The sequence below is a fragment of the Bactrocera oleae genome, chromosome 2, assembly GCF_042242935.1.
Source record: "Bactrocera oleae isolate idBacOlea1 chromosome 2, idBacOlea1, whole genome shotgun sequence".
Lineage (NCBI taxonomy): Eukaryota > Metazoa > Arthropoda > Insecta > Diptera > Tephritidae > Bactrocera > Bactrocera oleae.
The window spans coordinates 75,426,085-75,441,504 of NC_091536.1; the positions used below are offsets into that span (position 1 = coordinate 75,426,085).

Genomic DNA, 15,420 nt, shown 5'->3' on the forward strand with positions numbered 1-15,420 from the left:
CCAGTTGAACGAGCGGTATCTAGTGCTTGTATGGAAGTATTTTTCATTCGAAATTCGATTCTTGAAAAAATTTGGCATGGGTGATTATTTAAGCCAATGGTGATATCACCGAAAAAATTGTTTAGATCGGATTACTATAGCATACATATACAAGTATGTAGCTGCCATACAAACTGACCGATAAAATTCTTTTATAGAAACTTTTATATTTGTGAAGGATAAGATGGTTTGGGTGCAACCGAAGTTAAGTTTTTTTTATTATTTTAAATATTAACTAGTATCTATTAACTACTACTATTCTATTTGATCGACTTAAATTAGTTATATATTTCTCTCATCGGGCTTTCACTAGCATACATATACCATATTTAAACTGTTCCACAGACGTAGTCACTACATGCAACAATTTCTCACTTATTTGTTGCTTTTGTTTTCACAAAACCATACATTATTATTTTCTAACAATCATTTCTCTCATTTTTCTCAGCTTCATATTCATAACGCCGATCTCATATAACAGCAAATTAGACAATTCGTCTCGAAAGTGGCAATTACTTGCTTTGATTACTACTTGTATGCTTGTATGCGTGTGTCTGTGTGTTTGCAGGGATTTGCGTATTTGTGCTGAATCGACTTGATATCTTGATGTCATTGACTTTACTATACAATTCTATTTTATTAAGCGGGATTTTCTAAAGGACAATGCCATTGACATTGCTGAGATGCTTTAAAGCAACAATACAGTGAAGCCAACACAAACGTACATATCATTTTTGTATGTACCTATATGTGAATAGGTGTGTGTGTGCATTTATCAATAAATGGTAAACAAAACTCACTTTTCACTGCATAATTCGGGTTTTTAACACACATGCCGCGCGTGTGTATGATGTGTGTGCCTGTGTGCATTTTATGCGCTTTCATCAATTCTAATTGAATTTTTCGCTGGCGTCTGCTATGTGCTGCCGCAATTTATTCACACCTCATTCGCTCACCTTTCAACGGTTGTTATATATATGTACATACATAGATGTCGATATATATATATATATATGCAATATTTTTATATTATGTATGGTATATAGGTGTGCTTGTGTGCGTGCTTAATTGGATATTGTTATTTCGGTTTATTGAAGCGCATGAAAAATGAGCAACACTTTCAATGTCAAAGTGAAGATAAACTCGCCGCCGTCGTCATGTGTGTCTAACTGAGCGCATAACCAAAACGTCGAGTTGAGTCATTTGAGGATCATCGTGGTACTGAGTGTATGTGTATGTACTATGTGTGTGTTTGTGTGGGTGTAGTGGCGCGGGCATGTGCTTATTTCACTCAACTATGCTCGTGCTCCGCAAAATAGTCGATTTCTATGCAAAAATGTGTTAATTCATTTGCGATATGCGGGCCAAAGCGTTAGGACGGTATTGTTGCGGTAACGCTAACTAACTGAATTACTAGGAACGAGCACGGTGGCGTATGAGTGACGTTTAAAATAATTGTAAAATTTGCATTACTGTATATTTGCGTATATAAGCAAGTGTTTGTGGTAACAAATTTTGGATTTAAAACTCAATGATTGGAAGTGTTGTAAGTTATAAAAACGAAAGAAGCTATAGAAAAAAAAATAAAACCTTTAAAAATAAAATATAATAAAATGAAATGAAATACAATAAAATAAAATAAAACTAAATTAAAATTAAATTTAATTAAATAAAATAATAAAATAAAATAAAATAGAACAAAATGAAATAAAATAAAACAATATGAAATAAAATAAAATAATAATAATTACATAAAAATTAAATTATAAAAATAAATTAATTTCAAATTAAATATAATTAAATTAAACTAAATTAAATAAAAATAATCAAAAATTAAATAAAATAAAATAAAAAAATAATAAAAAAATAAAATAAAATAAAATAAAATGAAAGAAAATAATAATAATATAATAAAAACTAAATTAAATAAAATTATATTAAATAAAACATAATTAAATGAAAATTAAATTAAACTAAATTAAAATAAAATATAATTAAATTAAAAAATAATAAAAAACTAAATTAAATTAAAAAAATAATAATTAAAAAAAAATTAATTTAATTAAACTAAATTACAATTAAATTTAGTAACATAAAATTAAATTAAATAAAAATAATAAAACATTAAATTAAATAAATTAAAATAAAATATAAAAAATAATATAAAATTTAATAAAGTTATATTAAATAAAACTAAATAATATTAACTATAGTTAAACTAAAATAAAACAATAAAAATTAAAATGAAACAATATAAATTAAAACCAATTAAATAAAATTAAATAATAATAAAATTAAATAAAACTAAATTATAATTAAATATAGTTAAATTAAATTAAATTTAAATAATAAAAAATAAATTAAATTAAATAAAGTAAAATAAAATTATATTAAATTAAAAAAAAAAAAACAGTATGACATTTAATAAAAAGTAAAATAAAATGAAATGAAATACAACTAAATTAAGTACAACAATTTAATAAAATTATATCAAAATAAAATGAAACGAAATGAAATTAAACTAAATTAAAATTAAGTTAAGTTATAATAATAATATAATAATAAACAAACAGAGTGGTTTTGTTTAAACGGTATTCAAATTTAAATTTTTAATTTTTACAGTTTTCATTAAGAATTTTAAAACCTTATTGTTTAAAAATGCTAAAAATCAGTTAAAAAAAAAATTATTCCTTTAAAGTGCTGTGTATGCAATCGATATTTTAAATTTAAAATAGTGCTTCAGCAAAGCTAAATATGCTATCAGCAGTGATAACAATACCTTTATCGAACAAAGCACTAACGAGAATAACAACAGTTGAAACATGAATTTCACAGGATTAGCAATGAATCTAAGCTCTAATTTAACAACAAATCAAACTATAAACAACAACAACGAACTACATAATAACATAACTTCTACCAACACCACTTACTATTACGCAAATCATAACAACAACCACAAAATGTTAGATCTACAAAACATTACAACGGCATTACTAAATGCCACCACACAAAGTCTCACCAAACCTGAATTCGAACAATACGAGGAAATCGATGAATTATCACCCGAACTACGCAAATTCGTGCAAATTGTTGTACCCTTTTGTTTTGGCATTTTCGCATTGTCGGGCTTCTTCGGCAATACGCTCGTCATACTCGTCGTACTCTTCAATCAACAAATGCATTCCACTACAAATCTGTTGATTGTCAATTTAGCTGTTGCCGATCTGCTCTTCGTCGTTTTCTGCATACCATTCACCGCAACCGATTATATAACCGAGTATTGGCCCTTCGGTGATATGTGGTGCCGAACGGTGCAATATTTGATTGTTGTTACTGCATTCGCAAGCATTTACACGTTGGTGTTGATGTCGGTCGATCGGTTTTTAGCCGTCGTACATCCGATACGTTCACGACAATTGCGCACCGAGAAGGTGACGAAGATTGCAATTGTAACACTGTGGGTGATCATTTTGACAATATCGTTTCCGGTGCCGTTGGTTCATGGCTTAACGGTAAGTGACGAGAATAATATATTAAGAAAGTTAGAAAAAAAAGTTTAGAAGAAAAGTATCTACTAGAAGGTACATAGTGTCCTTACAATGACGTGCGGCCGAAAAAATTTAAAAAATTGTAAAAATGGTGGAGTTTAAAAAGCAGTAGAATTTTACTCTAAATTTTCATGGTTTTTGGCCTGCCTATTGGTCTATCATTGTGAAGGACTAAGCACAGAGCATGCAGAAAAATTTAATAGTGTTCGGATCATTTGTCACCAAGTAATCCCTCAAGCTAATTTGGAAAGTGCAGTTTTGAATAAAAAATGTTAAAAGTACCCAATAAACTGATGGAGGTCACTGAATTGAGCGGCTGGACTTTGGAAGGCTGTAACTCAAAAACTAATTGAGATATCGATTTCGAACATTATTATGTGGTTTAAAAAGATATAATCTAAGAAAATTTGAACAACAAAATCAAATTTGTTTTAATATCACACTGTGCATTCACTATGTGCATCTTAAATAACTTTAACATACTTTTATGCTAATATGTCAAAATCATTAAGATTGGATTAAGTTGGTTAGAAACTCACAAATTGCACCTATCAATTGAAGTCGCCCTAAGCTACATTAACAAACCACCAAGTATGTATTTATACTTGCTCGTTATGGCATAAAGATAATCGAGAACACTAAAACATTTCAAAAATAGTATTTATAAAAGTCTTAAAGCTAATTTCGCTTATATTGATAAGCGATAACTCAAATTAATTACTTTGAATGACATTCTACGATTTTTAAATCACGCAAAAACTTTTGCACTTAAACTGAAATTAATTTCGTAAAATTACTCGAAAGCACAAATTCGAAAATAACCTGCATAGTAATAATGGGCAATTTCGAGTGTAAACTTATAAATGCGAATTTAATTTATGGAAAATTTAAAATCATCATAACGACAACGATTAATCATTCATCATTAGAAGCAGCATGCAAAATATATATGCATATGTGCAAACACACAGACACCCCTAAATAAATATCTACCTCTCTTCGAACGTTGGCTCCAATGTGTATGATTGGCCATCTTTCAACACCTTTTGTTTAGTTTTTCATATGGCAAATTAAAAATGGAAAATAATTAAAATGAAATAAAACACTTTTGGCAAATTGCTCCAAGCGCTAAAAACAACATTTTACAGACTCCCAAATATACATGTGTGTATGTGTGGTGTGGGCTACTTATAGCAACACAAGCACAACACCACGCATTTAGCTTGCAGTGTGAGTATGTGCTTTGATTTTAATTTGGGATCCGCAAGCAAATAACACATTCTCCGATTTATTTCCTTACATCAATCGCACCTCATTCTCCGCCAGCCAACTGTGCAACAGCTAAATGGGCTACAAAAGCTTAGCTTCCAAGCAACAGGGCGGCACAGAGTCTCACCCGCACTTAGTCGTGCGAAAAGTTAGACAGTTCTTTCATCTATCAGTCTAACAATCGGTCAAGCAGTCTCTGCGAAATTATTTTAAACATTCAGTAGTTCAGCCAAGCACCCTATACGAGTCCATCACTATTCGACCGGCTCTATTATATATTTAAATCTGCTTAGAGTTTATAATAATATTAGCGCTTTACTTTCCATATCTCTGTATTTATTTTTGCATCTTGCCTAGTTGGTTGCCTTTTTAGTTTTAGCGAAATTTTGAATGCAGCAATTCCATTTGAATAAGATTCAAGTATTTACAATTATGTTTACTTCCTTCACACGTGAATTTTATTACGAACGCTTGGTATGGCGCAGCTGGTGTTGAAAGCTCAAATGGCGGAGAATTTTATTGGATCATTTTGTATGAAAGCGAAAATTAATTTGTGTGTAAATTTTGTTAAATAATAGTTGTGTTTATTTAGAAAAATTTAGTGGTATCTTTGACCAAATCTTCAAGAAGAAAACTTTGTTCAGATTTTTCAAATGTTTTTTTTTAATTTATATTTTTTAGCATCAGTTTATAGTTTTTTTACTTTATCAATCAAATTTATTTCATGTTTTGATTCGGTGCACAAAGTTAAAACCCCATAAAATGTTAGAGTAAATTCAAAACTTTTATTAGCATTTAAAGTCTGCCATTTACTACTGGTAAAAGCCAGTGGCATTGTGTGGCTCTCCCATCAATTTCCAACTTCCTAATGGAGTTTGTGATTCTAAGGATGTAAAAAATCGCCATGGAGCCAAGATTAGGCTATAAATTTTGGTGTGCTTCATTAGCGTGCTTCTCTTTTGCTTTCTAAACTAAGTTTTCAAAACAACAATTTTTTATCCTTTATACATATGTCGTAATTGCTGACCTAATAATATATAGTATTTATATATTAACAGAATCTCGTTAACTAAAGAAATAAACGATACAGCTCTTAAGCTGACGTCTGACTAAATTCTAGACTACAGTAAACGATTATTTGTAAAGGGTTTTCCAATATTAGGCATATGACTTTTTTTCAAAAAAACTGAACACAAATTCTTATGAAAACTCTAATGTTTTTTATTTGATATGAAGTACAATCGATACAATTAAGTTCTACGTATAACATCATTCAAATAGCCTTTACGACTTATTTTGCAGAAACGAATTCGATGAACCCAATTTTCCAATACTGTTTCAATCAAGTCATATGTCATGAATAGCCCCTTCAATAATGACTTCTAAGGCTTGAAAAGAGTCTGGTTAATTGCTAAAGACCAATGACTTCAAATAACCCCGCAAGAAGTAGTCTAATAGTGTTAAACCACTGCTACGTGGAGGTCATTCGATGTCAAAATTTCTGGAAACTATCGAATTTGAAATTAACTCATGCCAAATTTCGTGAAGATATAATATTACATCAAATAAAAAAGTTTCTTCGTGGTAAACAGCGTATAAAATTTACAGATTATGACATTTTAAAAATGGCCGAATTCCGAAGTTTAGCAGATTGAACACATCATTATTAATATAAGTTAATAAGTCCACACAAAAAAAAAATATGGACGCCACTCACTTTTTTCTCTCATTTTAATGATAGCATTTTACGGTTACTCTTATATGTCATATGTTAAAAAAGTGGCAAAGTAGGTCCAGTATTTTTGAAAATAAAATTTTTAACTTTTTTCTTATGTCTGACTTTGAAATCATCTGTCATGTCATACGACTTATGAGTAGTCACTTGGACATCCTTGAAATTTAAGCATCGATTAATATAACACCCGACTGAACATCATATGACTCAGTATATTAGATTTTTCCGAAAAATTCCTAATAGTTCGACAATATTACATCACGAGAAGTTTTTCAATAGAAATTTCTATGAAAATTTAGGGTAAGCAGTTTCATAGCTGATTCTAGTTTAGTATAATACTGAGCATGTTTACATGAAAAGCTCGCTAAATTTTTGAGAATCTTTTCCAGATGTACGACTTTTCCTTTCGAAAAAAATATCTCCGTATGTTTTAATTTAGTTTTAGAGTTTCAAAATTTAATAATTAGTTCTCTCGAAATCTTTTCTTTTTCGAAGTTGGAACAAGGTGTATCTACTAATATCAAAGTTTTCGTGATTTGTTCTCTAGGGAATATTTGTTATATTTCAAATAAGAAAAGGAGAAAAAAAAGAACATTTGAAGTATCACAAATAAATTCATTTACTGAATTAGGAACATTACCTGCATCATTCACTTAACTTCATAATAAAATATTTTCTGCTCACCAGCTTTTTCATTACGCGTTCAAAAGCACAAAAATACCTTATTCCAAAAGCATATTCAATTTGCTCGTAATAATCCCACCATTACGATATGGCATAAAATAACTAATTACACAAAATTAACTTGAAATAAATGACAGTGGTGGAATTGCCTGGCTGGCACCCCTACCGTCTATCAGTGCCAATTAAAATCGGGTAATTGCTGAACCATACCGTTAGAATTTGTTGCACATACCTTTCGCTGTGCGAGGTACATACAAAAACAAGTATAAAGGAAGGAAGTATATTTAGTAACCTGAGTGAAATACAATATTATTAAATGTGTCTAAATATATGATTTTCCTCATAAGTACAGTTCGTATGAATAATATGACGACCTAGATAACCAAATATGTTCTCATGTACGAGCACATTGTCATTTGCGTCTCATACATATCGAGAGATAAACATTTGTTTTGTTATTAAGATTTACCGCCCTAATGAGACCAGAAACAAAAAAATTGTTCGAAACAATTGAAACTGCTAGCTTATCGCTTACGACTAATCAGCAAAAATATATATATATTGTTAATTGTCTATGGTATTCAAATCAGCGCGCTTCGTGAGCTGATTACAACAAGCAATGACCAGTTATCTATTTTCGGGTATGGGGTTATCAAAAAACGATTTGTGGCGACAATTAGATAGTCAACTGATAAGCAATAAATGCTGCAATATACTTACTTGGTTGGAAGGCTAAATTCAAATAAATATTTTTTTATGTTACATAGGCACATTTACATTTATTTATTAGTATATGTACTTGAACATGCATATTTTTTAGTTTTTTATAATGCTTACTAAATAACGGATCTTGAAATATTAATTCATTGGTCTCGTTGGATATCGAGGCACTTTCACAACGAAGCTCTTTCCACGCGGCATTCCGCCGTTTAGTTCATGCAAACATTGTTGCATCGCAGTTCCTTTCGAGGAAACACTTTTCCTTCTCATTTCAAGTGATTTTATGGATAATTAAATTTTGTGGAATCATATGAGAAAACAGATACAGACGTATCAGCGACGAGTCACTTAACCTAAATGTGAATTGCAATATCGAATGAAAATTTTCTGGACCAGTACATGATGTTTCACAATAATTTCGAAATATGACCTAAGCTCAGATATAAGAAAAATAATGAGACAAGGCATAAATTTCATAAAAATTTTTGATTTAAGAAATTACTATATTAAGCGAAGCAAGCTACAAAAACTGTTGCCGCTATTAAAAATATTTCTACTCACACAACGATTTCTCAAATAGTTTGATATCAATATTATAGAATTGCACTTATCTTAAAAATTTATTTAAATGAAACTTTTAGAACAAATGGAAATACGTCCCAGAATTGTCTCTAAAACCTGTTTAGTTTCATACTTATATTATTATATTTATAAATTTCATATGTAAGGAGCTGGTGTACACAGCATGCGATATTTTATTCGATTCTTACTCAACTAACCGAGGTTTTTTCAGACATGCGGTTTTCAATTTCGCAACACTTTTTTCAGAGTTGCTCTTTTTGAAAGATCTTACTTGATTTATACACAGTTAGAAAACGACCCGAATGCGACCATCCATCGATAATATGTTCTAAAAATATTACGGTCAAAAAAATATTATATATATAAATTTAATAACTTCACTCACTCGCAAGCACTCAAAGGCATATTTGATTTTATGACTTGTCAGGTGTGAACAATATGTATGCCTAATATTATACTAGGCATATACATACCCGTATGTACATATGTATATACATGCGTGTCATATACTTATATTTTTATATGTGATATACATACATATTTGGATATGTGCGTTTACACGTAATTAATTTTTCTAACTCCTAAAGGTGGTAGCAGGGGATTATTTGTGTGCCGTCACTTTGCCATAAAAGTGTGTTTGATAATGTACCAAATCTGCACAACACTATTTCGTCCAATAATTAAAATGCATCAACTGCAGACGTTTATTGCCAAGTATTTCCAAAACGAATGAAGTAAATACGTAAGTTTACATATTTACATATATCGACGTGGATATAAATCTAAAAGATATATGCATGTAAATTATCGACTGCATGCGCCATAAAAGTGTAACGTGCATATGAAGACACTCAGTAGGAAAAAACGCACTCAAATAGTCCGTACCATTATAAATTCTTGTTCATGCTCTTTTCTATTTTTAACGTAAGAAAGAAATAATTGTCAAATGACATTTACCTCACACTCTTTATATTATTCCGAACTAGTACAAAGTAGTCAAAATTCCAGCAGGGAACGTGGAAAATGTACCATATATCATAATTATATATTATTATCATTAATAAATTTTTTCTAAATTTTTTCATTATTTTTAAAGGTAAGCCAGGTAATGCGAACCCATTACCCGTTCAACTCAAACTGTTGCCGCTTACCTAAAAATTATTTGTCAACCAAAAAAATTTGGCTGACAAGCACACTTCTTCCCACAGGGTACCTAAAACTAAACATTGTATTTACATGAACTCACACACACAGTTATACATGTATGTACATAGTACGTATGTGTGTTTGGTGTGTGGAGCGAAGGTGTTTTGTATGGCCCATAAATATTTATTTGTAAACATTTCACATTACACGCCTAAATATTTGCTCATCCATAAAGTGAGTGTATAGTTAGAGGAAGGCGAAGAACAAATAAAGATAAACTTGTGTGCAGTTAAAAATATTCGTGGAAATTCATCAAGATGAAACAAAGTACAGAATTTAATAATTTTGGTATCAGTCTTATCATTTGCTTTTAACATTTTTGGACTGCTTGTTAAATTATTAAATGAACTTAAATCGACGATATATCCGAAAAAAATTTAAAATAATAAATCAAAAATTCGTAGAATGCATATGATTGATCAAATTTAGATTATTGAAGTGAAGATAGTGGAAATGTAACGGTGTTTTTAATTTTTTTTTATCGATATGTGTAAGTATATCGATTATCGATATAAATTGAACTTTTATATATCTACATAATTGATCGATATACATTATATCTAAAACTCGAGAATGTCGAAATTTTCGTACCGATTTCATAGTCGTATAAAGTTTTGGGCAGCTTATTGGAACAACATAGGTTAATATTAAAAATATATCGCTATGTGTAACTAAACCGATTACCGACATAACTTTTATTTTTATGAATCGATATGTTGGTAAGGCGACAAACATAGCTATTTTTTACATAAGCTAAATTTTTTGTTAGCTTTTTATATATGACCGATACATCGAACGTTTAAGCCTTGTGTTTAAATGAGTTCTTAATATATAGTATATCGATATTTTTGACATATCGATGAATTTCGCGGAATCTTATCGATATTTTGGAACACTATAATATAGAAATTCACAATTTTTGTTGTAATACTTATACGTTTACGCAGTATTTGCTTATTACGTCGACTCTTCTTAAGGGGATCTATCAACTTTTAAATTTCAAAAAATCGATTTATTTATTTAACATATGTGTATATCGAATGTACAATATATATATTTAAAAATATTCTCTAAAAATGTTAAGTTAATCCGGAAAATAGTTTCAGAGATACGAAATTTCAAACTTATTTTAATCGGCTCCCAAAATTTTAAACGCAACTGTTTTCAGAGTCGCTAAGAAAAATTTCTCCGAAACGGTTAGATCGGTCGACATGAACTCTTTATACACCTTTTTATATATATTTAGTTTTTGATAAAAATTTCGATTTTTAAACCACACTGAAACGTAAATTCCTTCACAAAAAACGACTTTTTTTAAGAGCCAAAAATCAAAACTCTGACTTGTCCTTCGATCATTACCTGTGATTATCTATCATAATAATAAATGGTTTTGAATTTTTGGATTTCATACAAATTAAAGAGACAAATCTTCTACGCCGCCAGGCACCTTTTTACGGAGGTCATCATAAACATCGGCTACGACATAAAGGGAATACACAATTTGTTAAATACTTTCCCGATTTTTAAAGTGTATTAAATTCTGTTAGGGTATATTATTTTTATTAATTTTTTTAACAAAATGCCTCTGCAAAAAAAAAAATTTACAAAAACGCACGATTTTTCGGACTTGCAAGTCGTTATAACCATTTACAGCCATTAATTTATAATAAATAGTGAAAATTGGTTGAAATATGCGGTTTGGTGTCGAAAGCAGTGATAAATCTTATTGTAAGTGTTGTAATATAGTAATAAGGATTTGTTTATAAGTTTTTATTTTTATCGATAAAATAAAATATATCGATATTTTAGTCGATTATTACAATGTTTCTTCTCCAATCGATTCTGTTTGGTGTATGAAATCAGCAATCTCGAAAGCTTGCCAAGATTGACTATTTATTTTATTGGCACGTATTTCTATTTTAAAATTTCCACAAAAGCTTTTAATGATTGTTCGCTTTCGTAATTATAAAATTTAAATAATTCGGAAAAAACAAATTATTTTACTTCACTGCCAACATATTTAATGCAACATACATTTGTACATACATATATACATAAAGGCATGTACTTATATGTGTAAGCTTAACGTAAAAATGCTAAATATTTGAAATATCGACAGAAATCTAATTTGGACAAAACTCTAATTAAATTGAAATTAAACAAGCTATTTACGTATTCATTTTATACTTTTTTGATCTTTGAAATTGAATAAATGGAAATATTGCCAGCGTGTAAAACGAAAAGCCAAAAAATGTGTATGTGAGAAACATTTTTCAAAATATTTTAAAGTTTTTATGGTAGCTATAATCAATTTCTAATAAAGTGTTATTGAAATTTTTAGAATTTTTTGTTTTTAATTACAATATATTGTATATACAAAATACAAATAAATTTAAAATTTAATTTAAAATTATTAAAAAATTAAAAATTTTTGAAAAGCATTTTTTAAACTTTAAAATATTATAATTAAATAAAAACTCAAAAAGCCCATAAACAACCATATATACAATCATATTAAGTCAAGCACTCAGATAAATATATATGTATTTACCTCATTATATATTTGCCTCAAGCGCTTGTCATTTATGTGCATTATTTAAGTCAACTCTGCGGTAATATATCAGCGGCCTACACTGAATAACTCATTAAATCATATTAATTTCAAATTTCGACACATAATCAGTGGCCACTATATTAATTTCGATGCGCCGCAGCTTTGTTTACTATAAATATCTGTGTGTATGTGTGCATAGTTAATTCGTGTGCTGCCATGGCGTATGAGTAATTTATTTAAAAGTTGGGCAATAAATGTGCGAAATTCAATGCGGCAATGCGGCAATGCGATTTCAAACGCTTATACCAAAATTGAAATTTTATATATATAATTTTATTATTACTCAAATATGTATTTGATGTGTTTATTTATATATATTTGCTAGGGTGCGCAGAAAACTATTTGGACAAAAGTGGAAATATACATACCAGTATATTTTTGTTATAAAAAAATTCAAAATGTTTGCAAGCAAAATGTAATATATAACATCATATATATTATGGCGACGAAAAAATTAATATTTTATATTTGATAATGCTGCCATATAGTTGTTATTTTATGTTTGCAAACGCGTGGCAGCATTATAAAGTAAAGAAGGAATAACAATTCCTAAAATGACACTACTTCGTATTTTCTTTCATTTTATTGTGCTTTAATCTGTACGAAAAAAAAATTTTGTTGGCAACCCTTTTCCAACTTGAACCTAAACACCTGTCTTTAAAATATCTAATTCTTATAACACAAAATTATCTTCGAATTAAAAAACTTTCTCATCTTCATATATTACTGATCAGGTGGCAACTTCTTAAAATTTAAATTTGTAATTAAAACATTTTAATATATATCTTTAGATTTTCACGTCGGGATTCGTAGTTTATATATTAATTATTTACAACTATTTGTATTTAATACATGTGGCAACTCTAAACTCAATAATGTAGATGCCACAGTAAGGTGATGGTTATGATTTCAGTTTTATATAAACCAAGAAAATCCGAACTCTAGTGACGCTTTAAAAGCTCTTTTAATTCTCCGATTACTCAGGGTTGGAGTAAGCTGCTTAACTCAACCAAACACTATTGTGGGCTTATATTCATCATTTTTGGCGTCTATCAGTTCATTGTACTACTTCAGATTTCAAAATTCTTGGCGCAAAAAATAATATGTGATTATTTTCGATTAAAAATCCAGTTTTGTAAAGTTTCATTTAGACACGACGCTTCAGCTTCTACTCTTGAAAGCCTCAAGTAGAACATACGTCAAGAGCTTTTAAGACATAATAAATAGAATAGAATGTAATAAATTGAGTTGTCGAATCTAATATGACATAATTAAATAATGCATAAACCAGTTGAGAATTTTACATATTTATGCTACTCAACGACTGAGATGGTACGTTGTGCCAATATAAAATGTTTAGCTATAGAAATCTATGAAAAACTAGCTTTTACCCGCGGCTTCGCTCGCATCGAATCCATCAAATAAGTATTTTACTTTTTTATTTGGAATTGGCTCGTTCGTTGTCGGATTGATGACTGAAATATTGAAATGATATCCTGATTCACGTTTACTGAAAATTAATGGATACTGCAAAGCGTCATAAAATTTATGAGTATCAGCTACGCGCTTTAACGCATTATCATGTTATATATATATATTTCTCTTTCTACTCCATCTATATACTGGCAACGACGATTTACTTCATTTTGTTCATCACCCATAAAATACACCTCCAAAAATTTATGCTGATCATTATTTCCTGGAAATAGTGATCCAATTTGATGATATGTTTGTCCTTGTACAGTAAAGGTTGGTGAAAATCCAGGCATTCTTATCACTTTATCAACTCCGAAAGATGTAATTTTAAAGCAAGAATTATACTTCCTTATTTTACTTAGAAATCGTTTTGACTCATCTGTGACACTAAACAATAAAGTTTTTAAAGGTTCTTCTGGTTCACCAAGTAATAGAAGTAAAACTTTACCAGTGCTGCAGCACATTCCAGCAGTTTCATCTTTCCATTTAAAAGCATCAATTAAGGGATGATTAGAATACTCAACTAAAGGATCATATTGAAAACCAATACCATTATTTTTTTTCTTTCATTTTCATTTATTTTTGTTTTCTTTCATTTTTAATTTTTTCGACAAACAATCATTTCTGCCAAACTTTTTTTTTTCAATTTCAAAATTTTCAAATTTATTTTCCAAACATACATCCTCCAAAATAATTTTTTTTAATAATCCGTAAAAAATTTATAAATTTTGTAATAAAAAGTATCTTATGTTCTCTGACACCTCTAAGAGCATATGTACAAACTTTCATGATGATCTGTTAAGTAGTTTTTGCGTGAAAGCTTAACAAACAAACGGACTTTCGCATTTATAATATTAGTATAGATTAAGTACACTTACGAAAAATGTTTCAACGATAATTGACAATCCATGGGAGTATCTCTAATAGATTGTAATAAAAATTATAAAAAGACTTTTGTGAACACTAATTACAAAATACTCTTCTTCTAAGTCTTTCACACAATTTCTCATAACCCACAACATCAACCAACTATTTCTGGGTACAATTAGACGCTTTTAGTACACCCCTAGTATGGAAAAATAATTAATTAAATATTTTTACTTCTATATTTATGTATATTATCGATAGCAAACTAAATCAAAATTTAATAACATTCACAATTTGTCTCTTATTTACACAACTCGCCAGAAACTGGAACCGTTTCCAAATGTCACCTATGCATTTTGTACATTCTACGAGGATAATTTGATCGTCAGCCAAACCAGCTATCAGCTGATGTTCTTCGCCTGTTCGTATCTGCTGCCGCTCATGGCAATTAGTGGCCTCTATGTACGGATGATTATGCGTCTGTGGCACCAAGGGAGCGGCGTACAGATGTCAGTGAAATCGCAACGTGGTCGCAAGCGTGTCACACGTCTCGTTGTGGTTGTGGTTGTGGCATTCGCATCGCTATGGTTGCCAGTACAGGTTAGTATAACTAATGCTACGCTGCGAGCATAATTTATTCGCTTGTGTGCAAATTTACACACTACATATAAAAATAT

General features: G+C 29.6%; 1 protein-coding gene across 1 annotated transcript in view; it reads left to right on the forward strand.

Moving 5' to 3' along the window:
- The first annotated feature begins 2,705 nt into the window (after positions 1-2,705).
- AstA-R2 (Allatostatin A receptor 2) overlaps positions 2,706-15,420 on the forward strand; it is a 32,626-nt gene continuing 19,911 nt past the window's right edge. The window contains exons 1-2 of the mRNA XM_070105690.1: positions 2,706-3,554; positions 15,065-15,343. Of these exons, the coding sequence (XP_069961791.1) occupies positions 2,862-3,554; positions 15,065-15,343 (972 nt within the window). The 5' untranslated portion in view covers positions 2,706-2,861. The remainder of the gene's footprint in view (positions 3,555-15,064; positions 15,344-15,420) is intronic.